The following is a 26,934-nucleotide window of genomic DNA, read 5'->3' as shown; positions in this document are numbered from 1 at the left end:
AATAATTTTGGTCTTGTGATAGCCCTTTAAACTCGGCGAGACAAACATGACCGACCGTCTAGTCTTCCCAACTGTCTCAACCGAAGAAATCAACGTCCAAACCCAGCCATGCATGCATGCACCACGTACGATCGTACCTACCTTTGACCTCTCAAACTTTATAAAGTCCCATAATCTTCTTCTCCAACATCCTCATTCTTAATTTCTTCTCTGCAGTGTTTCTCTTCATATTATATTATTTCTTAGAGAGAAATCCACTGCAATAACAATCTGAATTAATTAAGAATCCCTTTATATATCTTCCAACGTCAAAAAATTTATATTACCCTTTTGTTTTTGTACATATAATAATCAATATGGCACGCCAAGTTTTTGTTCTGGCTCTTATCTTCGTCGCCGTAGCCGGAGTTGTAGCCCAACAACAGGCACCATCCACCAGCCCCACCGCCTCGCCGTCACCGAAATCGTCACCCAAAACATCTCCCTCGGCTTCCCCAGCTGCTTCTCCCAAACCTAGCTCCGGTTCCGAAGCTCCAAAATCCTCTTCCACCCCAACCAAAGCTCCGGCCAAGGCTCCATCTTCTTCGCCCTCAGCTCCTTCTCCCAAGTCCTCCTCCGAGACTCCAGCGTCGTCTCCCGACTCCTCCTCGTCCTCCTCGTCTCCGGCATCGTCACCCGACTCCTCGGACACTTCCTCTCCTCCCTCCCCCGGAAGCGAGTACTCAACCGTGTCACCCGCCCCAGCAGAAGAAAACACTGATATCTCCGATGGACCCTCCCCCGCCGAAGCCCCTGATGCAGATGGGGGGAGCAACGGCGCCGCCGCTCTCGGCGTCTCATCAGGTGTTGCTGCAGTTGGTGTTGCAGCCGTGGTTGGCTTCTTTGCTTTCTAATAAATTAAATAATGAAAACTAGCAGCTGCGTTACGTGTGTGTGTTTTACCTTTAATACTTAATTAGGGAGGAAATAATTATGATATTATCCTCTAATATATATATATACATATACATGCATATATATATATATATTAGAGGTATATATCTTTCCTTCAAATCATGGATATCGATATACAATGACGAGTACGTATAATTGATCGATGAAGAAGACATCACACAATCCCCTTTAAGTTTAAGATTTAAGTTTTATATTACTCATCATAATCGATCACGATGAGTAAATTGTAATTGCCCGTTAATTTGTGTTATTCATTGTACAACTACATTTTGATAAGAATTTCGAAGCTATTCTTTTCTGATGCAAAATTATATCTCTCGTTGTTCTTATTAATTACTACATTATTTGACAAATAAAGTTACCATGATTTGTTTGATCCGAAATGTATTATTATATATATATAGATACATATTTGAAAACATAAACTTAAACTTGCTGTTCATTATATACGTATATGGGCGAAGCCATGTGTGTCTAGCTAGCTGCAGGCTTCCGCATCTCAATTTTTTTTCTTTATTAAATTATATTTTCACTTTCAAATTACATTATTATTATTACAAATTGGGAAAATCCTAAATATTGCATTTTATTGAACCAAGCAAAAGCACAGTAAAAAAAAATTAAAAATTTGATGGTCCATTGACTTATAGGGACCCACAAAAAGAGATTGTACCGCTGTTGGCTCAAGATTTGATATTTTTTTTCTGCAGTTTGTTTGAATTTTCTTTTCTTATTTAAAACAATAGTTCAACCTCAAGTAATTTTTGATGTGTTTTGGTTAGACAATAAATTTTATTGGCAGAAGAAAATCTCTCTCAATTTTTACTCCTTATATTATGCATTCGGAATAATTTTTTTATTCCCAAATAGAAAATGAAATATTAACTGATAACAAAAACATTATAGTCTCAATAAAATCTCAACTCTATTTTGCCTTTCTTCCTTATTCAATATAGTTTCATTTCAAAGTAAAATAATTGACAATAATATCAAATCAAAAGTATACAAATATAATTATATAATTACATATTATATATTAGGAAATTTTTTAAACTTTAATTTTGTTGATTATCAATTAAAAATCTAAGAATTATCACTCTCTTAATTCATAACAATAAATTTGTTTATTAAAAATGATCTTTTCCGAATTCAAAATTTTAAAAATATTTTATATCGTACATTAATTATTATAATATGACTACGTAGTAAACATGAATACCGAAACACATATACATTAATTATTATAATATGACTACGTTACACTAGAAGTTGAAAACCAGAGGCTACCTCAATAAACATTGTCAGGTAGTGGATAAAATGTGCTTGCTATGTGGGAATCATACAGAAGAGATATCACATCTATTTTTTCAATGTGATTACAGCAACTTATGTCTTGTGAAGTTGAAAGAGTGGATTGGTTGCAGAGCTCAAACAAGGGATTATCACACATTATTGCGTTGGATTTCCAAAGCAAAACACCTAACCAAACTCAGGAGAAGTTTTTACATAGCTGTTGTGTCAGCTCTAGTCTACCATATCTGGAGAGTCAGAAATGATATATTGTGGTCTTCTAAGACTTGGCATGTCAATCATACAATGGAGGTCATTAAGAGAGAGCTAAAACTGAGACTTACTGTAATGTATAAAGGGAAACAAAATAGGGATATATGGAATGGTATCAGAAATTGTAAAGTTAGATGTGGAATGTAAGTAACATAGAGGTAGAAGGAAACTATAAGTGTACATGATTTATTTTTGAGCAATACAATTATTCTTATTCACCAAAAAAAACATGAATACACTCATTTTTGTAAAAATATGTACATAAATTATATATATTGGGAGCTTCTATAGTAGGGCATTATTTTTACCTTTAAGGGCATTTCTATTTTTTGCATTTGGAGAAACTGTAACTCAATTTTTTTTATATGACGATATCAAATAATTTATTTTACACGTGTATAAAAAAAATCAAGTACACGTATAATTTATTATTTGAATCTTATTTCGCCACTATAAATTATTATGAATTTATAAATAACTTATACTCTATAATTATATTATAAACGGTGGTATAAAAAAATTAGATTACAATTTCTAAGCACTTACCAATAAACAAAATAATCACCACTCTAAAAAAATTCAAATATTTACTTTGACAAATAATAATTTTATATATGCGTATATCTTTACTTAAGTTGCATGACGTAGTTGGTGTCATTAGTATGCGATGACTTTGAACATGGAATAATGTACATACATAACATGGCAAAGCAAATGGTCCCACACGGACCAGAGCAGATCCAATAAAGTAATTATATGCTCCGCCGAGGCCGCCCGTGCGTGATTGACGGGATAAATTGAGATCTCTAGCGATGGCTATATATATCTTCCATGTGTGTATGTTATTTTGACTTTTTAATGGAATTTTTATCTTAGATTTCCTTTTATACATACATATACATACGTATGTATTACGTACTCAACTCGTCAATATTAGCTTTTTCATTAAACAAAAAATGAAAATGTATATTTGAACAAAATACTTAACAATATAAGTATATAGGTAACTATTAGAACGCATTATTTTTTTTATAATACCAGTATATTTTTTTTTATTTTCGGTAATTGGATAGATATAATCCTAATTTTTTTTTATGACGGTGTACATTATATGTATTTAGAATATCTTACAAATTTTCAAGAAATTCTGAATAGTTTACGAAGCCGAAATCAGAGTTCTAACTATCAAATTTTACACGCGTACACAAAAAAACAGGCACGCGTGCAACAGACAATTTAGACTCTGTTTCGGTACCATAATTTATTTAGAATATTTTGAAAATTTGTAGGATGTTCTAGATAACTATAAAGTACACTAGCATATAAAAAAATTTGAGATTATAACTATTAAGGTGCCGAAATAGAAAAAAGATGCACCAGTATTGCAAAAAAAAAGAATGCGTTGTAGTCGCTCTCTGATTATATAACACTTATATATATTTTATAATAACTAACATTGATAATATAACTAAATTAAGAGACAACACTTCTGCTATTGCTCGATCTATGCAGCTCACTACAATTGTACTGGCTTTTAATGATTGAAGTTACAAGCTAATAAGCTAGCTATAGCTAGTAGGCAGAGGTTGATACTAAGATTAAAAAAAAACATAAAATTTTCTCAAAAACATTAAAATTTAAGAAAACTACAAAATGACCATAATTAAATATGGTACGTGACATACTAATTGATTAATTTAAACTACTGGGGCAACAAGTAAACTTAGCTATATTGCTACACCAGCAGTTATTTATATATAGGGTTTTTTTTGTTGTCAAAATGGCTTATTTTTTTAAATTATTTTGTATTTTGCCTTAGCTGTGATAATTTTTTTGCAAAATGTCCGACGCTGAAATTTTAGACAGTTTTGCAAAAAAAAATTATCACAATTAGACCAAATTCAAGATCACTTCAAAAAATGGCCATTTTCACCTATTACTGCATAGCTCAACAACGAGATCCCTTCCTGCAGTTGAGGGCACCAGAAGCAACAGTGATAGAGCCAACAAGAGAAGAAGGCCTGGCACCGAGACTGGAAGCCCTAGCATAGCTTGAGGAGGAGGCACCAGCCCCGGACTGGCGGAAGAAAGCTCCATTGAGGAAGAGATCTCCTTCGGAGCGCCAGTTCCAGCCCCTCCATTCGCTCTCTGGCGCATCCTCGTGCTTTGTCACCTCCTTCTTGAACCGCGCGTCCGGCGCCAGGAACCTGTTGCCTTGGCTGTTGATCGTAGGTGATGCACTGCCTCCGATGGCGTACATTTCCCAGTGCGTGTAGTCGTTGTTCACCACATGGAAATAACCGTGTCTACACCTGCAACAGCCACATATATATGCATTCGAACAAATATTAGAATTTTGAGTAGAGACACAAAATGCACCAAAATATTATTATATACATTTAAATACATATATAGTGATTCTTTACTATGTGCATATTTTGTGTGTAAGTATTACTATAAGGCACCTTAACGTGGTTATTAGTTAGTGCCACATTAAGTAAAGATCCTATTTGAAGTTCAACCAGAAATGGAGGGAGAAAGTTTGATCCAATGTGGTCCCACCGTCACATGAGTTCAACCACATAAAATGTGACTTCATATAATATTGTGCATCTTAAAGTACTTTTTATATAGGGATAATTTTTGTGTGCATTCATATCATTCAATATCTTATATGTCAAATTAAAAATTAATCGATTATTGTGATTAACTTAATTACCTTGGCATTCTTTGAACAAGGCCTTCTCCAAAATGATTGAAAGCAATGGTGACCTGCATGTTCTTGTCCTGAGTGTACGAATCACTGTGTCCCAAAAGCATGACCTTGTCATGATGAGTGAAGTAGTTGTTAGAGAGAGTTATAGCCGTGGATCCATGGATGGCATCAATGAGTCCATCCTGGCAATTCGAAAGCGAGCAGTGGTCAACCCAGACGTTTTTCGAATTAAATATCGACACTCCATCACCGTCCGATACTCTCCAATACCCGGAATGTTCTGGGGAGTTTCTGATATCGCCACTACTTCCAGGCTTACAGTCGTGGATGTGGAGGCCATGGATGATGATGTTGGACGCATAATGTACAGTGATGCACGGCCCTCCGGCAATGTGAACGCTCGCTCCTCGACCGTCGATCGTCTTGAACGAGTTCATCACCAGCTCCTTCTCCAGCTTGATCACCATGTCTCTCTTGAATATGATCCACAATGGTTCATCTTGTATCACCGCGTGTCTAAGAGTTCCTGGCCTGGGGTTTACAGGGTCATCGTTTCCGGCGTCACTCACCACGTAGATTCGGCCATTTTTGCCTCCAATGGCGTCCTTACCGAACCCAATTGCGCAGTCGGCCAGGCGCTGACGGTTCTTCTCCCAGTTAGGGTCGCACCTCCAACAATCATCAATGGGATTTCCTGTGCTGCATGACAAGTAGCCCAAGTTTCTCCTAGAGGCATTGATGCTCCTAAAACAAAAATGTATATAACACATATATATTAGAATAAATTCATATATATTATATCATATTTGAATAAGAATATATAATAGATTATTATAATTACCGGTGTACGTCTTGTACAACAGTTTCAGGGTCTTGAACCGAAGCAAAAGACACTGAAGTTGCAGCCAGAAAAGATGTGAGAAACAAGATAAGCAAAGTGGAAAGTCTTGCCATGTTTTTGAGTTTTGAGTTGAGTTAGAAAAGGAAAAAAAAAGAGAGAGAAGTGGGGTGAGACTTTTGGGTGAGGAGTGGTGTAGTGATAGCTAATTAGTGTGCGAATTTATAAGTGATTAAAGCCGAGAGTGATGGCGTGATTATTTTAAGCAAGGTGGGGCCAACTTAGCTGATCGTAATTTTAGGGTTTATAATGGTGTGAGTGTGCCTATTTGATTAACTCTTTCTACGCATAATAATCTTGACTTTGTTAGTTTAAAGACCGTTAATCAAGTTTTTGGGCTATCCCCAAGTCAAAATAGTTGACTTCTCAATCTGGACAGTAGCCCTGTCACTATATAAGAAGTCACTGTTAACAATGTGTTAATTAATTGTAATAAGCTTTTAAAAATAAATACTGGCAGGCATTAATAATATTCTCTGAGCTAACAGATTTGTCAGTTTCAGTCAATATATTAATTAAGAGTATTTATACTTTGTGTGTGGATATATAAACCATGGTCATAATATGATATGTAGTGTTAGTATGAACACTGTAATTTTTATGTTACTACTTTATTCTGCTTTTTTCTGTTTGTCTTTTGCCATTTTATCCACATAACTAGCTAGAGTAGTGAAATAAACAACCCTGGATAGCTTTATTTTATATTTTGTAATTTCTTGGCCAACAAGTGTGTTCACATGTAGAGTTAAAAAGATTCACATATCAGTTACTTGTGAATTCCAGCGCACAAAAACTAACATTACAAAAGTTAAAAGGAAAAGGAAATTAAACTGCCATACAAATAATAATCCGTGATTATACTATTTTGGTCCTCCGGTTTTCTACGAAGATTGAAGATTAATGGTAAGTGCACCGAAATATACACCTAAATATTATATACAGTGTCACTGTATTTAAAACAGTGAGTCTTAGTTTTAATAATTGTGATGGCTAGACTAAACTGACACAACACTGTATGTAATATTTTGGTATATATTTTGAGTGCAATTATTATTTCTCTTTATACAAAATAAAAACAGATATACTTTCTAGTTTTCATAAATACCAAAATAGTATCTTCTCTTTTGTTGTTCCTACCAAAATTGTACCATGTACTTATTTTCGATCAAAATTATTTGTTCAAAGAACATTTTATCCCTGATTATATATTTTGTCAGTAATTAAAATTATTTTTAAAAATATATAAACTTAAAAAAAAGAATAAAATATAGAAATAATAAAAAATAATTTATTATTATTTAACATTTGATTTTAACTTAAATAAACGTAAAATATTACTATTTATTTAAGTACATACATACCTACATAAATAAAACTTAAATATATGTATGTTTATGTGTTTATTACTTTATTAAAAGAATTAAAAATAAAACTTAATTATTTTTATTCTCATTTTTCTATTATTTGTTTAAGTTTATATGTTTTTAAAAATAAATTTTAAGTATTATTAATTTATTAAAAGAATTAAAAAATAATTTTAATTATAGACAAAATATATAAGTAGTGGTTATATGGTCTTTGAAAAATATTTTTGATCAAAAATAAGTTAAGGGTATCACTTTGGTAGGAATAACAAAATAGAGGATACCACTTTGTTATTTATAAAGACTGGAAGGTATATATACTGGGGAATTCTTCTATAGGAGTTTCACTTTAAGCCCTACCGGTAAGGCTCTCAGTGTTCTCGAGTCGTGAATAATTTTCGGCGCGATTTTTTTTATGACCGTGTCCGTCAAATTTTCAGAAAATTCCGAATAGTTTACAGTACCGAAAACTAAGTTCAAACATGTTGTTGCACGCGTCACTAATTTTTTTTATGCGCGTGGAAATCATCATATTTGAACCTAGTTTTCGGTATTGTAAATTATTCAGAATTTTCTGAAAATTTGCAGGATGCTCTAAATAGTTACAATATACATGGTCATAAAAAAAATCGCGCCAAAAACTGTTCATAGGTCGGGAAACACTGAGAGCCCTACCGGTAAAGCTTAAAATGAAACCCCTATAAAAAAATTATTCTGTATATATATATTTTGTATGTTTTTTTTGAAAAAGATATTATATTCCCTAAAAATATTGTAAAATTATTATGATATAAAATATATATATATATATATATATATATATATATATATGAGCTTTGTTAGGTACAAGTGAGTACCTGACGTAGAGACAAACCAAACTCCCAAACACCTTTTGGACTTTAGCAGTTCCCCTCTATTGGAACATATTTTCTTACTTACTACTCACCAATGATGTCTTCTTTAGACTTTTTATCTCTTATATACTAGCAAACGAAAACACATTAACTATTACTGTACATTATTTGATCTTAAATATGTTGTTTTCACCTTCTTTATAATATTTTACTATAATTGGCTAAAGTTTAATTAGAGTACGTTTAATTATATACTAGTAGTTACTTTTTATTGAATAACTAGATTAATTTTGAGGTTTTCCCCCACTGACTGCGGTAAAAATACCAACATTTGACTTGAATTTTTTGACAATTTAGGACCAATATAATGATAGTGAAACTTATTTAATGCCGAAAATTGGGTAGTATAACATAACCCCATGAAATGCATAGTCCAATAACATGGCAATACTATTGGATAATAAAGTCAAATAACTACCAACTGCTTTTCCTCAACATTTGAACATCTGAGTTCATACTACCTTAATTTGCTTGTTATGTTCTCATCTAAAAAATTTGACCTAAAGTATGTGATGTTATATTTGTCTTATTTTTTACATTTGTATTTCAAAATGCACAGAATGCAATTTAGTTAAAAAAAAGTTTATACATTTATTAATGTTTATTGAAAATATAAAAATAATTAATTTTTTTATTAAAAGATAAATTTAAAATATTTTTTAATTAATAAATCGTATTAATAAGTGACAAAAAAATAATTAAAAATGTGACATTTATTGTGGGCCAAATTTAGCACATACTGTGCCAAATTTTATACAATTTTTAGCCTGTGCTAAATTTGTCACATTTTAAAGCACTATTAGAGTTTCATTTTATAAAAATGAGCTAAAAAATAGTTATACACCACTTTTATAGGAGATGCTCTTAGTATAGACAGCTACATTACCACATTAGGCTAGACTTTTATAAGCTCTTCTTTTTTAGCTTTTACAATTAAAAAAAAAGTCATTTTAAACATGTTTGGATAAAAAATAAAAATTATTTTTTTATTCAAGTCTTTTTGGAAGAATGTAGGATTCCCTAACTTTTTTCAAAATCACTTTTGAGAAGTTATTTTTTATATTAGAGCAATTTTCATAATTCATAATTTCAATTTTTTTATTGATATCCAAACATTTTTAAAAAAATCATTAAAAAAAGATTTTTATATAATAATTATTCAAACCAAAAAAATAAATCAAAGTTTTTACTTATTTTATGCTTTTAATTAGTTATAAGCAAAAACAAAAGCTTATTAACCAAATTAATTTTTATGGACCCTACTCAGCTAGCCACATGATTATTAACAAGCGTAATAATATTATTGTAGATCAAAATTAACCTAATTATAAGGTGACTCAATTGGTTTTAAGATTATCATTATTAGTGAGATTCGATTTTTAATCAAACACAAATAATCTTATAGTCTCTTCACAGTTTTTTTAAGAATTTTCGTTTAATCCTTACATGTATGTGAAGAGAATTATTAAAAACTTCACAAATTATTGTATGCTCCATTCTACTTTGCAACTTGATAATATATATTTATATATATAGAGGAGAATTCTTCTATAGGGGCTTCATTTTAAGCCCTACCGGTAGAACTCTCAGTGTTTACAATCCGTGAACAGTTTTTGGCGCGATTTTTTTTTATGACCGTGTATATTGTAGCTATTTAGAGCATCCTGCAAATTTTCAGAAAATTCTGAATAGTTTATAGTATCGAAAACTAGGTTCAAACATGTTGTTGCACGCGTGACTAATTTTTTTTATGCGCGTGGAAAACAACATGTTTGAACCTAGTTTTCAATACTGTAAACTATTCAAAATTTTCTAAAAATTTGCAGGATGCTCTAAATAGCTACAATATACACGGTCATAAAAAAAGTCGCGCATAAAACTATTTATGGGTCGAAAAACACTGAGAGCCCTACCGGAAAGACTTAAAGCGAAAACCCTATATAAAAATTATCTCATATATATATATATATATATATTAAAAACTTCACAGCCACCCGCTTCTTCTTTGCCTGTATGACCCCATACCCTATTATTTACAAATCATTGTGTGCTCCACTTTGTATATATAAATATATATTTTATTAAATGACCCTTAAAAAAATTAAATGTACGAGTCATTATAATTTTCATTTTTTTTTCACTTCAGAAATGTACACTACAAAATAAATAAATAAATCATTTTTCAGTAATTAAAAAATAGTCATAAAATCCCATAATTTAATCGTTGAATGTTTTCAATGTGACTAATTTTGTTCAGCCACCTTAGTCACAAGAAACTGGTCTTAGATAATTTATTCTTGCCATTAAACATCATTTAGTGATCATTAATTGTATAGATTTTCTATGACCAACATATATAGTCACAAATTTTGTTTGTCCTAGTAGTTAAATACAAAAATAATTTAGTCATAAGAGCGCTAATTTTTGCTCTTAGTGATTACAATAAAACTCTTTTAAAGACTAATTTAATTTTGTCACGAAACAAAATATTTCTCCAACTAAATATTTGTTGGAGAAACTATTTTACCGCTAAATATTAATCACATAATTTAAGTTATGAACATTTTTTTATTAATATAATATAAAAATTTAACATTACATTTACAAACACAAATTGGTGTGACAAATATACTCAATGACAATATTATATTGATTGTATGAATTATTTTAACAAAGTTAATGTAACGCCCTGGTTAGTCAAGACCGTTACACTGTGTTTTAAATAGTACTTAACTCGCTAAACAAGTCATTATGCCATAAACATGTATCTAAGTGTGATTACTGGTCCAGGATTAAAAATTTCGATTAAAAGGAATGAATGTTTCATTAAAACATTAAATTGTACATGTGATCCCATAATAATGTTTACAAAGTTGTTTACAATTCCAAAAAGGTCATTACAATTCAAAAGTTACAACCCGCAAACCTAAGCGGCAAAAATAGGATTACAACATAGTTCCTCTGAGAAACCTTGGCCATGGTGGTCAAGCGGCCGCATATGTACACATCGCCACCTAAGCTCTCGAACTCATGGCTAGTCTAGCTTTTCTTTCCCTTTACCTGCACCACGTAGCTCCTGTGAGCCAAGACCCAGCAAGAAAACTTAATAGAAGTGCATGAACAATGTATTCAGATTTAGATGTAGATCTAGCATGCCCAGTGGTAATAACCTACTTATGCATGCATACAGGTACAAATAAATGATTATGAAATCATTCTGGGGCTCGCAACCCTAATCAGATGACCATAGAGTCAACCTGGGGTCCTTGCACTAGCCATGTGACCATGAGGTCAACCTGGGTCATTTACCCTAGCTCTGAGTAACTAGCCATAGAGCTAGCCAATCGCTTTAGTTTTCTACGACCATTGGGTCAAACGAGCGTGTAATGCTCTCCTGATTAGATATAATCATATAGACCAGCGCTCAATGCGCTATTTCTACCCTTGACTCATAAGTCAATGCTTTTCTCAAATATATATAATGCAAACAAGCATTCATCATATAACAAATATCCACATATAGAGCATTCAACGTGCTTCATCAATAATTACATGCATAATCATAATTATACGCATTTACAGGGACCAAAGCCCAATGAAAACTATATTCATCATTCGGGCCAAGCCCTAATCATGTACATCACATAGTGGGTGCAGTTTTGTGACAGTCAGAATCCCGTGATCTATAGGGGAAAAGACTAGGTAAAAGTTGTGCAATCCTACATCGCCTGGGGAAGGTCAAGTGCGATGATACTAAGACTATGTAGGTATGAGACTACATAGTTGAAGATGACTTAAATGGATTGATAGGTAATACCTATGCCAACAAGATGCATCTTCTTTGTAGTAGCCCATCACTTGAGAACTCCAAAGTTAAGTATGCTTGACTTGGAGTAGTCTCATGATGGGTGACCTCCTGGGAAGTTTTCCCAGGAAGCGTGCGAGTGAGGACAAAGCACGCTGGAAAGACTCGTGTTGGTTTGTAGGGTCAGTCATCATTCCAGGAATCAACCATAGTGACGTTGGGCGTTACAAATGGTATTAGACTCTTGACCTAGCTGAAAATGTGGTCGACGGGGACGTCAGACCAATAATAGAGGGTGATTGTGACAGTCAGAATCCCGTCATCTGCAGGGGGAAAGACTGGGTAAAATTTGTGCAATCCCACATTGCCTGAGGAAGGTCAAGTGTGATGATTCTAAGGCTGTGTAGGTATGAGACTACATTGTTAAAGAGGACTTAAATGGATTAATGGGTACTACCTATGCCAACAAGATGCATCTTCTTTTTGGTAGCCCATCACTTGAGAACTCCAAAGTTAAGCGTGCTTGACCTGGAATAGTCTCATGATGGGTGAACTCCATCTAATACTCTAGCACAAAAGGAATTTAGTTCTCCATTACAAACTTAAACACAATCGCAATGTAATTATTCATAATTAAAAACTAAAATAAAAGGAGGAAGAAAGAAACTAGATGTAATGATGGGGATGTTGATGAATTCTAGCCTCCTTTTTCCTTTCCAAGCATGTAATCCTAGGTCTAATCTCTTCCAAAACGTCTTTAGAACCCTAATTATGTTTTTCCTTTCATAACCCCTCAAAAGACCTATTTTTTCCTTCAAAATTCGTCACTTAAATTTTTCGTACGGATCTAGGCGTTGTTGCCCCTCGAACGGGCGTTGTTGCGATACTGGAAGGTCAAATACATGCTCTCTATAACAGTCAGGCCCTGCAGCGCTTAATGATGGCGATGCAGCCCTAATTCAAGTAAAAAATTGCGGTGCATCCTATGATGATGGCGCTGCAGCGCCTGGGCAAATTCTGGAACGCTGAATCTTCAGGATAGGGTTGCAGTGCTAGAACAAGGGGTTGTAGCCCTATTTCACATTTTTTTTATTTTTTCTCCGTTTCACTCCCGTTTTGTACGAACTTTGCTCCACTTCTCCTTGGACCCTACACATACACAACACAAGTGTAAAACCAAACAAAACAACCTAGACACCTACAATATTAGATATAAAATGACACTAATAAGTGAATCTAAAATTCACTTATCAAACTCCCCCAAACTTGACAATTACTCGCCGTCGAGTAACGACTCAAAACATACACTAAATAATAACTAAACACACTCACACAACGCGAATCAAACCAACAATAACATTCAAGCTTCAATTTCTTGAATACCATGCTTACATAAAGCTTCAGAAATTTCCCAACAACACAATCCAGATTTTCAATCTCAACCACTACCATAATCAACTAATCATCATTCACATCCTTTAACTATTCACCATAATGATTAAAAATCAAGCAATTGACATAGTTATGCACATCAAATTCTCACAGTCATACCACAATCAGTATTATTCCAAAAGTTTGCATGACTCATTATTCTCCACTAATGTAAACAACGCATGCTTAAGAATCTATAGGACTTTAATGGCTTACAATGTATGACTTAGGTAAGGTAGATAAGAAAGTCATTTAGGCACTAATACCATAAGCATACTAACCTCTCAAACAACCATGTACACATAAATCCCCAACACCCACATTGAATAACCTTCACATGAATGAGATATATATATTTCATTTTTTTTCTTCTTTATTTATTTTATATATATTTCTTTTTCTCTTTTTTTTTTAGCAAAGCTCACTCCCCCAAACTTTGTGTATATAATATATTTCCTTAAGGGAGTGTACTCCATGATAATTTTTTTTATCTTTTTCTCTTTCAAGAAGAAACTTTCTCTCATTCATTTTTTCTCTCTTGAAAACCCAAAATGCTTTCCATTACAAAACATCATCCCAAATTATCTTTGTATGCTCGTGATATTATTATGGTTAGGATATTTGATAAAATTTTCGTTAAGTTTCAACAATTTGGGGTTTCAAACAAAAAATAGGCCTAGGCTCAATTAGGGTGACTAAGGATACAATTTTTTTTTCCGAGTTGGCTAGAAAGGCTCAAACTGTAACGACCCAACTATACTAGACTTTGGACTATTACTAATTTCTATACTAATCTTACGAAAACATACATTTGAAACAACATATCTTTATTTCAAAACTGTAAGGTAAAGGTTTAAAACTATATAAAATTCATAAGTAGGACATTGGGATCCCATTGTTTGAAACAAAACATAACTTTGACATAATGAAAACTTAATTAAAACTTATTACAAACCAATTGCGGAAAAATACATAGAAAAACCATAATTAAAGAGACTTCATCCTCGAATCGAACGCTCAGTCCATTGATTCCATCCCGCATCAATACACATCTCCAAGCTTCCAAGAACCTTTCCCGCCACCAAAGCTATTTTCCTGCACATATAAACATAAAGGAATGAGCCTAATGCCCAGGAAGGAAAACCTAACACGTATATCATATACATAACATTTATATCGCAACATATACTAAGACATATCATAAACATAAGTCACATATACTATAATGACCATGATTACTTGGGCTCGTAAACTAAACAAGTCATATGCCCATTAGATTTGTGGGGCTTGCTAGCTAAGCAAGTCATATGCCCATAAATTTATTGGGGCTTGTTAGTTATACAAGTCATATGCCCAAGTTTACAAACATACATAATATAACATATAACATATAACATAACACATAACATAACATATAAAATCCTATCCTATTTTCCTTACCAAAAATACCGTAATATGAGAACAGGATTGAGACTTTGGAACACTCCTAAAAACCATCAAAGAAAGGGTGAGCATACTAAAGAAAAAGGGATGAAAAGAATAGCCGAACTATATCATCAAGAATATACTTACCAAAAATCTTATGTTCAAGATCTTAGATTCCTAACCAAGAATAGAGAATATGAGTTAGGATTTTGAGTAGAAAAACTTATAAGAACTTAAGGAAAACAATACCAAAATGAACTAGAATTTGGAATACCTTGAATGCTTCTATGACCGATCTAAACCTCGAACCGAAATGTGCTATAAACCTTACATCACAAGTGTTTGATAAGCTTATAATCCCCAACCCAAGTGTTTACACTCTCAAGTACTCCTAGCAGCTTGTAGGCTCTGAACTCAGCTTGATGAATGAATAAATGGCTGGGTACTAGGTCATTTAACTTGAATAAAATAATGGCTTTTTAAGTGAAAAATATTTGAATTATCGTTCAGCAGAGGCTGAAGACTCGGTCAGAAAGATGCTGGACTTATCAAGAGGTTAAAGATTAAGATGAGCTTGATTTTAAAAACATTCAAAAATATGGTACATGAGCCGATATATCACCCTTAGTAGGCGATATATCGCCTGGGCTAATATGCCTGAGGCTCGTCGAGGTGTTCGTGCGAAGTTTATGTGTTTTTCATATCCTCATATGGCGATATATCGCCCCCTAGTGTTGCGATATATCGGCATACGCTGAAATATTATACACGAAATTGCACATTTTTAGCCTAATTTGAATTGAGTAAACAGCCTTGACTAAGTCCTTTAACGATTTCAAAGCTGCTGACAGACCCTAGGATATTCAAATTTTGATCTTAATAAACTTATTCCTCAGAAATATTTGATTATCATTAAACATACACAAGACATGTGTTACTATCTTATTGAGTCTATCTAAACCTTATAATATAATAAATATCACCATCAATATCAGTCATATTAATCAAACCTTAGGTTAAAATTAATATTCTTAAACTATGGGTTAAACTTAGAAAATCTACAAGTATTACTACGAGTGTCCAACTAAATCCCGGTTTGAACCAAAATCCACAGTCATAAAAATACTGCAACTATTACTATTGCTACTACTATCTAACTACCTAAGTAAAGTTCTTGGACTCTACAAATTTTCTACTCCAATATTCAATAGATAGTTTCTTCTAACCAACTGGAATGCATATAAGTTCCCTGTGTTGGATTTTTAAAACTTAAGCTTTCCACTGATGATCTACCCTTGACTACTCTTTGGCAAGTTGTCTTGAGTGTCCTTTAATTAATTATGAAATCTCAAAGAAATGACAAGAACCTGAAAAGATACCTAACTAATTTTGAAGTGATGTGAATAATTACCAGAATTTTTGTAACGCCCTAAACTCCAAGGACCGTTACGGTTTGCCTTGTAAACAGTGCTAAACTCGCTAATCGAGCCATTTGGCCAAAATCGTATAACTAAGTATGATTAGCAGTTTAGGGATTAAATTTTTTGGTTAAGATGTAACGTTTCATTAAAATGTTTACTATATACGTTGGGATCCCAAATATATAATTTAAATGTCTATTACAAGAAAATATTTACAACAGGCCAATCTAAGCGGTAAAATAGGGTTAAACCCTAGTTCCTCTTTCAAACCCTCGACCGTGGCGGTCGAGCAGCCGCATATGTACACATCGTCACCTAAGCTCTTCAACTCAAGGATGATCCATCTTTCTTTTGCCTTTACCTACACCACATATCACCCGTGAGCCAAAGCCCAGCAAGAAAACTCAATATGCTCATGAACAGTAATAACATGTCATCGAAACATAATGCGCATGCCTAGAAATAATAGCTCTCATCATGCATGCAAATAAATTCAAGTAAATAATTATGGGGTCCTGCATCTGAATAGAAGACTAATGAGTCATTCTCTGAGGACTTGCTTCTTGGATAAATGACTAATAAGTCAGTCTCGGAGTGGGTGACTAATGAGTCACACTCTGCATAGGTGACTTATGAGTCACACTCTGTATAAATGACTAATAAGTCATACCCTGTGTCGATGACTAATGAGTCTATCTCTATCTAGGTGACTAATGAGTCACACTCTATATAGGAGACTAATGAGTCTTACTCTTTACAGGTGACTAATGAGTCACGCTCTGTATAAATAACTATTAAGCCAATCTCTGTATGGATGACTAATGAGTCACACTCTGTATTAATGACTAATAAGTCACACTCTGTATAGATGACTAATAAGTCAACCTCTGGAGGTCCCATACCCTCCTAGCCATGTGACATGTAGGTCACCTTAGCCTTTCTGGCTCTGGCTCTAATTAACTAGCCCTTAGACTAGACAAGCGCTTATGAGTTTCATCAACCTTAGGGTCGGTCTGGCATTAATGCTCATTCGAGTCATTCAATGCAGATGTCGATTAGATCTAACATTTGTTGGCTTGCGTTGAGCACCCTAAAGTCGTTCCTGACTTATAAGTCAGCACTGTGTGACCAGTGCCTAGTACCACTGCCGAACTTGACTAATAAGTCCCGGCTTCACAGTTGATACTGACACCATTGCCAATCCCTGACTAATAAGTCAGTGCTTCCTCATTTAGGTAATACAAACAGACATATATCATATGTCAAATATTCAGATATAAGGCATTTGGCATGCTCAATCAATAATCAAAGCATAATTCACTACAAGAAATATTAGTTTTAGAGGCGACTCTATTAGGGGCGACATATGTCGCCCCTAATATTCTAAAAATCAGGGGCGACAAATCATTAGTCGCCCCTGATATTGGTATCAGTCGCCCCTGATGTTGAGAGATTTTCGCCATTTGTGAAAATTATTAGGGGCGACATGTCGCCCCTAATATTCTAGTATCAGGGGCGACACATGATTAGTCGCCCCTGATATTGGTATGAGTCGCCCCTGATGTTTTGAATGTTTGCCACTTGTGAAAATTATTAGGGGCGAATATTCTAGAATCAGGGGCGACACATCATTAGTCGCCCCTGATATTGGTATGAGTCGCCCCTGATATTTTGAAAATTTTTGCCTTTTGAAAAATTATTAGGGGCGACGCATAGTCGCCCCTAATATTCTAGTATCAGGGGCGACACATGATTAGTCGCCCCTGATATTGGTATGAGTCGCCCCTGATGTTTTGAGATTTGTGCCACTTGTGAAAATTATTAGGGGCGACTGCATGTCGCCCCTAATATTCTAGAATCAGGGGCGACACATAATTAGTCGCCCCTGATATTGGTATGAGTCACCCCTGATGTTTTGAGATTTGTGCCACTTGTGAAAATTATTAGGGGCGACTGCATGTCGCCCCTAATATTCTAGAATCAGGGGCGACACATAATTAGTCGCCCCTGATATTGGTATGAGTCGCCCCTGATATTTTGAAAATTTTGCCTTTTGAAAAATTATTAGGGGCGACGCATAGTCGCCCCTGATGTTTTGAGATTTGTGCCACTTGTGAAAATTATTAGGGGCGACTATATGTCGCTCCGAATATTCTAGAATCAGGGGCGACACATCATTAGTCGCCCCTGATATTGATATGAGTCGCCCCTGATATTTTGAAATTTTTGCCACTTCTGAAAATTATTAGGGGGGCGACACATCAGTAGTCGCCCCTGATGTTGAGAAATTTTTGCCACTTGTGAAAATTATTAGGGGCGACAATATTCTAGAATCAGGGGCGACACATCATTAGTTGCCCCTGATGTTTTTAAATTTTTGCCATTTGTTAAAATTATTAGAGAATATCGCCCCTGATACATTTTATCATTCTCCTCCACTGCATAAAACCTAATTACACAGCCACAGACCCTCATTTTCCTCTTTGCCTTATAGTTTCGATTTATTTATTGTCGCAGACCTCACCCTCACTCTCACTCTCGATCTCAGTCGCCGTACCGCCGCTGCACCCTCACTCTCGATCTCAGCCTCACCGCCACCGTCGCTGCACCCTCACCCTCACCCTCACCCTCACTCTCACTCTCACTCACTACTACAAAACTGGGCTTTCCCGACACCCAACCATGACAGTCAACTTTGTTGACTGTCGTAGTTGCTTAGTGTGACTCTACGCCGACAGTTAAAAACTGTAGGCATAGAGACCAACGCCGACAGCTAATAACTGTCACCGTTGCTTTTGACTGTCGCTATTGACCCCAACGGCGACAGTTAATTCGAGACCAATGCCGACAGTTAAAATGTGTCGCTATTGACCCCAACGCCAACAGTTAATTCTAGACCAATGCTAATACTAGATTAAAATTAAAAATGGGTTTTAGTTTTAATAGCTAAAAACATAAAATGAAATAAATATCAATGATTGAATAACTAAGGATTTAACGATATTAAAGAAATAGTCAAGAATTACTCTCCACCTTCAACAATCAATCTATCAACAATGATGAATAATATTCCTTATTCCTAATTAAACTATTAACCCCGCAGATAACACTTAACCAGTCAATTATCCCAGTTTGCCTAATATAATTAATTAAAGCTAAGCGCTCTTAATTAACCCTTTTTACCCAGCAATAAACTCATTAAGCATGCAATCTATTTAACCTAGTAAAAGCATTACACTTTGTTGAAACAGGTTAATCTAGGCAACAAATTCATTAAGTATGCAATTCATTTAACCTAGGTTCTATTTCTCATCACAATTAGAATACCCGTCACAATACCTTAATTGCAATTTATCACTTTACTTAGAATCCTAAACTATTAGGTGAATAGAAATCCTAAGATGATAGTAGAACAATGCAAAACCTTAATTAGTGGCCATCTAAACAAGATTTTACAAGATCCATGACATTCAAATAGAAAGATAGATGCAATTTAATATAAGGGAATAAAAAAAAAAAAATTCATCAATGCATTCAAGATATCATGTCTAGGGTTTTGAAATAACCCTTAACTATAAAGAAAACTACTCCATAATCTTAAAATTTTAATTAAAGAGATAATTAATGTAATAATATAATTTCATATGTCATTCTACCTCGATCACTATCTTTTTCTACCAAAAAATTTACAGGATTTATACTCTTATTTGTTGGCAATTAAGTTTCAAAATTTTCCACATTCCCACATATTGTAAACTTTCATTCAAAATTTCGATTGATTTTATGCTACTCAAGATCAATATTAGTCGATCTACAATTCTATTAAAAAAATTGAGACCAACAATTAATTTATTAGTTGAGAATTTGAATATGAAATTGTCCTTTTTTTTCAAAATTTTATTCAGGTAACCAGCAATGAGATAAATTATAACCGGTTACAACCTTTTCAAGTTTAAAACTTGTAGCAGGTTACAAGTTTTAAAACTGGTAACAGGTTACAAGTTTAAAACTGGTAACAGGTTACAAGTTTGGGAAAACTTTTTTCTTTTGGTTTCAAAATCGTAACCAGCTACTACTCTTGAACTAAGAAAAAGTTGTACTCGTTCCAAGTGGTTTCTTTCCGAAATATTCTTGGCGAATGTGGTGGGAGCCTTGACTGTTTCAAGGTCCCTGACTGACTGAGCGTATCCGGGTTCATGTTCGGGTATTGTTTTGGGCATTTGGATGATACATTGTATACGCGAGCCCACTTACATGAGTTTGGGCCTTGTTGGCTAATTAGGCTAGCTCATTGGGCTGAGTGATTGCTTGTTGGATTCTTTTTTATTAAGGTCACTGATTTTGCCCACTACAGTTTGTCCCTCATTCTTTGGTATGGAATTCATTCTTTATCAAAGAGTAAAAAATAAATTAATTCTATCGTGTTTATCCAACTTCCCCATGGTTAGAGAAAATTATTAGAGTATGCCTTGACTCTATTTACCCCTTTCAGTAATTATTCACGGGGGTCTCATTGCATCGTGTAACAATATTGTATATACACCATAATATAAAATAAATGGAAAATGGTTGTAGGGATATTTTTGCCATTTCATTGTTATTATTATATTTCAGTATTTAATAAAAAAGAAATAAAACCCTAAATCGTTAATCTCCTCCACTCTCCTCGTTTTGTTTTTTGCATTTTTCAGTTTGAGATCTCTGCATCTTCGTTCCAAAATCGAAGAGGAGATTATTTCCCCAGCTTCTCTCCGCTCTCTGCATCGTCTCCAGTCCGCCAGCCTCCGACGATCTTGGGGTTCTTAGTAGGCGTTCTCAGTTCGCCAGCCATCGACTTCGACGACAGTCGGCGTTCTCAGGTTGCCAGCCTCGTACTTTGACGATCTTGGCCATTCTCAGCTTCACCTTCGATCATCGACGGGTCTGCTCACTCTCGGGTCTCTCTCCCTAACGCCGACGGTCTGCGACTCCCTCTCGGCTCTCTCTCCAAACGGTCGGTGACACCCTCTTGGCTACGAGTTGCTCTCTCTGCCGAAACACAGGTAACCCGAAACCCACCCAAGTTTTTGTTTGAGTTATGAGTTTTGAGGTTTTGGTTTTGAGAAGAGAGGAAAAGAATACACATGGAAATGCAAGTAACGGTTTTGGTTTCTCTAGCTATTATAAACATTTGAGCTTTCTCTGTGATCATTTTTTGGTTTGTTTTCTTTATTTTCTTATATATATATATATGTATATATTTGTTTATTTGGAAGATTGATTGTCTTCTGTTTGGCTGCTGAGAGAATTGAGGGAAAGTCAAGGAATGATTTTTCTGGGTTTTATGCTTCTTTCGGTCTGGGGTCTGGTATTTCAATCATTCAGCTTGAAGGTCTTTTTTATTCTTCCCCTTTTAATCTAGTCTTCAAGTCTTTAGATATTTGAGCTACCGTGTACATATTCTGTTCTAAGAATTTTTTGAATCATCGGCTATATGCATATTGAAGAAGGAAAGTTCATCGATGCCTTCCTTTGTGTTTGTCTAGTCTGTCAGAGAATGGGTCTGGATTATTTGTTGAGACTTGCTATATATACTAAAGGGCCTTTGATATTTGCATTTATCTCTGATTTATTTTGCTGGACTATTGTGTTGAAAGATTCAAATATGCCTTAATTTTAGCTATTCCTAATTTTGGAATTTTTCTTGTTTTAGCATTTGATACTTTTACTCAGTCAAGGTTTTGTGAATTTTATACTTAGCATAAATTACAGATGTCTATTAGTGAGTTTTTGTAGCTTTGTTGAAGGGTCTGATTCTTTTATTGGTTTTTTCTGTTGATTGCCTTTTGTGAAATGTTGTTGATATATCTGATCATTGAAAAATGAACCTGAGGTTTGAGTTTTGTATTTGTAAATTCAATGTGTTTTATTGAAGGAACCAAATCATAGTGTACAGTTTGTAAGTATTTAAATATATATATGTATATATATACATATATATAGAGAGAGATAGAATATATGTAAGTAATGATGCTTATAACAACCTTTTAAATATATTGGATTTTAAAAGTTATATTTTTTACTTCTGATATGAGGTTTTTCAAATTAGTTGATATAGTTCAGTGCACATTCATATTATATTGGAATTATATATATTTTACAGAAAAAGTTACATTGGATTACAAACTTAAGTGCACATTTACATTGGATTTTAATTTTATAGAAAAATGCTAGAACATGTTAATTATTACATACAGGACAATATCAAATCTGGAAAATAGCATGTGAGACATAACTTCATTATTAAACATTCCCATAGTCACATATATAAATCAGATAGTACTTTTCAGAATTTACTCATGCAATAACACGGCAATGCATTCAGAGTTGAATGGTAGTTCCAGTAGTAGTAGAAGCATGGTTTTCAGAGTTTATTACTAGATAATAAATATTATTATAGAGTGTCAGAAGACTAAGTTTTCTTTAACTAAACACAGTGATCTCTCTTGCAACTACCTCAATGGATCAATCCCCCCAAGCCTTTCTCGTGCACCCCTGCGCATTCTGTAAGTTACTTGTGCTCCCTTCTTATCAATTATTTATATCAATATCACAATGTATCTCTCAAATGTGTCATCATTTTTTAACTGTTGGCTGGTTTGGTGTAGGAGTGTACTGGGAAACCGACTCAGTGGTTCCATTCCTCCAGAGATTGGTAACATTAGAACGCTCAGGGAGCTGTAAGTCTAATATATAAATGTGTAATATATAGTATGGTAGTGTCAAAATGTAAGACTTTTTTAGCAATAGTTTTCTGTCAATTCTTTTAAGGATCAATTTAATGTTTCTTCAAAATCTGTAGGACTCATATAGAAGCAAATATTTTAAACCACTTTGTCATATCAAGACTTTTTTATTTTCAACATATGACAAAAAAAAAAGCAAAAAAATGTACAAGACATAATGGTTAAGTATATATATTTATAACAACAACAAATAAATATACGACTTTACGTTCATTACCATATTTCTATGGTGACAAATTAAGCCAAAATACTCATACTTGGCTTATAATTGTGTATTTATATATAAATATATATATACTCAATCAAGGTTTTGTGTATTTTATACTGAGCATAAATTACAGATGTCTATTAGTTTAATTTTGTACTTTTACTCAGTCAAGGTTTAAGTTTGTTTAAATTTAATTTTTTGGGTTGATTTTGTGTAGAAATTGAAGGAGTATCTATTGGAAATTTGGTCACTAGAGTATTTATAATTTTGTGGCATTAAGGTATTTATTTTTTAATTATGTTATTATTTTAATTAATATGTGAATGTGTGTACAAAGTAAGATGTGTTTAGTGATATATTTATATATGTGTATAAAATTGTAGCATGTTTTAGTATTTAAATTTGATTAATAATATGTATATTGTGAATGTTCTGGGAATTTTCTGAGTGTTTTTTGTAGGGTTTTAAATTTTTGGGATATGTTATGCTGCCGAAATTTTGGTAGAGTTAGAGTACTAAATAAATAATAATATAATAAATAAAACATTGAATACTTAGAATTAACAAAATAAATTAAAACATTAGATAAATAATTTAATTTAATTTAATATTAATAATTTAATAATTTTAAAATAAAGTGAAAAAATTATAATTTAATATTAACAAATTTAGTAATTTAAAAATAAATTAAAAGTTAGATAAATAATTTCAAAATAAATTACAAATTTATAATTTAATTTAATATTAACAAATTTAGTAATTAAAAAATAAATTTAAAAATTAGATAAATAATTTCAAAATAAATTAAAATTTTAGATAAATGAATTAAAAAATTATAATTTTATTTAATAGTAACAAATTTAGTAATTTAAAAATAAATTAAATAATTAGATAAATAATTTAACAGTTAGATAAATAATTTCAAAATAAATTACAAAATTTTAATTTAATTTAATATTAACAAATTTAGTAATTAAAAAATAAATTAAAAAATTAGATAAATAATTTCAAAATAAATTAAAATTTTAGATAAATGAATTAAAAAATTATAATTTTATTTAATAGTAACAAATTTAGTAATTTAAAAATAAATTAAATAATTAGATAAATAATTTAAAAATAATTTAACAGTTAGATAAATAATTTCAAAATAAATTACAAAATTTTAATTTAATTTAATATTAACAAATTTAGTAATTAAAAAATAAATTAAAAAATTAGATAAATAATTTCAAAATAAATTAAAATTTTAGATAAATGAATTAAAAAATTATAATTTTATTTAATAGTAAAACATAAGATTTAATAAAACATTATAAGACATCATAAGATTATAATTACAAAATTATAATTTAATATCATAAGATTTTATAAGACATCATAAAACATCTAGTGTTAAAAAATATTTCTTTTTTTGTTGCTTTTCTTTGGTGATAAAATTTGATCACCAAAGATTGGATAGATGTTTTATATATTATCACTTAGCGATAATGTTTTAATAATTATTTTCAATCACGAAAAGCCTTAGACCCGTTCGGTGAAGCTGAGTCAGTAAGAACTGTTAAATATGCTTCTCCGAATTATCCAGGACGGTATGTGTCCGCATGGATAGTTTGGATTTGTTGTGTACCTATAATTTGATCTAGTACTCATTTTATTGTTTCGTTAATAGAGATTTCAATATGTGTCTCCTTATTTGTTCTCGTAAGTGGGCAAACTTAATTTTAGCTGCCCACTTATGAGAACTATAGGGAGGTGCTGCCGAAATTTTTACATAAACGAAACAATTTTAAGAGTGTAGATTAAATTATATGTATACTACAAATCTGAATGGGATAGGTTCTTTACCCTTATAGAAGTGGAGTGAAAAGGTGGATTAGGGCACACACACACATAGTCAATAAGTTTTAATTATTGTTTATTCTTGTATCGTAGATGCCGATCGATAAGAGTTGGACGTCATTAAGGAAGCATAACTGTGATGCTTATTGGAACGGTCTCCAAGCCTTCTTGAGAATGGCAAAAGAACACGTAGACTGCGATGGGAGAATTTTATGCCCGTGTGTGAGGTGCCTGAATGTTAAACTACAAACTATAGATACAGTGGAGGCTCATGTCTTTGACAAGGGTTATCAACAGAGTTATCAAAAGTGGGTTTACCACGGTGAGGTGGAAGCTAGTGTCGCCAATGAGGTGGTTGAGGAGAATGAAGATGTAGACGAGCTGGTTGACGTCATTGATGATTTCATCTTACCGAAAAATGCAGAGGAAGCAGATGGTGTGTCTGGCAGTCGAATGGGACAGTATTATGACGAGTTGTTCGACGAGATTGAAGCTGAGTTGTATCCGGGTTGTGATTGGATATCATCCTTAAACTTTTTGGCGAAGTTGATGCATTTGAAAGTTAGAGGGAAGTGGCCAAATAACTCTTTCAATGAATTGTTGAAGTTACTAAAATTTGCATTTCCGAAAGATAATAAAATTCCCCCAACACACTATGAGGCGAAAAAGAAGCTGAGTAAGTTAGGGTTGGGATATCAATCAATCCATGTGTGTAAATATGATTGTTCCTTATTTTATAATGAGCATGCAAGCAAAGATTCATGTCATGTGTGTGGGAGTAGCCGATGGGTCAATGAAAAGAAGAAGGGGAAAAAGGTTCCACACAAGGTGATGCGTTACTTTTCGTTGACTCCCAGATTAAAGCGAATGTACAGTTCAAGACATACAGCTAATGACATGTTATGGCATCATACTGGGAGATCAATAGAAGATGGGGTGATGCGTCATCCGGTTGACGGGTCTGCATGGAAAGACTTTGATGCCACCCATCCTGATTTTGCAAAAGATCCTAGAAATGTTCGTCTAGGCTTGGCTGCTGATGGGTTTAATCCTTTTGGCAACATGAGCTTATCATACAGCATGTGGCCTGTGATTTTGACGAACTACAATCTCCCCCCTTGGCTATGCATGAAGGAAGAGTATTTTATGCTAACTCTGCTTATTCCTGGGCCAAAATCACCGGGTAAAGACATGGATGTATTTCTAAGACCCTTGGTGGATGAGTTAAAACAATTATGGATTAACGGAGTCGACACAAGAGATGGCACAAGGAATGAATTGTTCAAGATGCGTGCAACCCTTCTGTGGACAATTAACGATTTCCCTGCTCGTAGTAGCTTGTCTGGTTGGAGCGGGCAAGGGTATAAAGCATGTCCAACGTGCAATGAAGACACCACTTCCATTCGAGTGATTGGTAAGACATCGTATGTCGGTCATAGGCGATTCTTGAGGAGTAATCATAAGTATAGAAGGGACAAGGAATTTGATGGCAAAGTTGAGAAAAGAAATCCTCCACAACAGTTTACTTGTCAACAAGTTTTAGATCAAGTCAATGCTTTACCGCTTCAAGTGTCTGGTAAACATGACAGATTTGGGGGGGTGAAGCGC

General features: G+C 33.4%; 2 protein-coding genes and 1 long non-coding RNA gene across 3 annotated transcripts; 2 read left to right on the top strand and 1 right to left on the bottom strand.

Moving 5' to 3' along the window:
- The first annotated feature begins 356 nt into the window (after positions 1-356).
- Positions 357-893, top strand: LOC133813885 (classical arabinogalactan protein 6-like). Its single transcript, XM_062246917.1, has one exon. The coding sequence runs from the start codon at positions 357-359 to the stop codon at positions 891-893; it is 537 nt and encodes a 178-aa protein (XP_062102901.1).
- Positions 894-4,004: 3,111 nt separating this feature from the next.
- On the bottom strand, positions 4,005-6,248 carry LOC133817171 (pectate lyase-like). Its single transcript, XM_062249589.1, has 3 exons — positions 6,075-6,248; positions 5,237-5,977; positions 4,005-4,829 (listed from the first exon to the last, which is right to left on the bottom strand). Exons 1-3 carry the CDS (start codon positions 6,185-6,187, stop codon positions 4,466-4,468), a joined length of 1,218 nt encoding a protein of 405 aa, XP_062105573.1. The 5' UTR covers positions 6,188-6,248; the 3' UTR covers positions 4,005-4,465.
- Positions 6,249-21,282: 15,034 nt separating this feature from the next.
- Positions 21,283-23,396, top strand: LOC133815820 (uncharacterized). Its single transcript, XR_009884847.1, has 3 exons — positions 21,283-21,533; positions 22,968-23,036; positions 23,139-23,396. It is a non-coding gene; the product is annotated as an uncharacterized LOC133815820 (long non-coding RNA).
- Positions 23,397-26,934: the final 3,538 nt, after the last annotated feature.

This window comes from Humulus lupulus, chromosome 2 (genome assembly GCF_963169125.1).
Source record: "Humulus lupulus chromosome 2, drHumLupu1.1, whole genome shotgun sequence".
NCBI lineage: Eukaryota > Viridiplantae > Streptophyta > Magnoliopsida > Rosales > Cannabaceae > Humulus > Humulus lupulus.
This window is presented reverse-complemented; position numbering and strand designations above follow the sequence as displayed.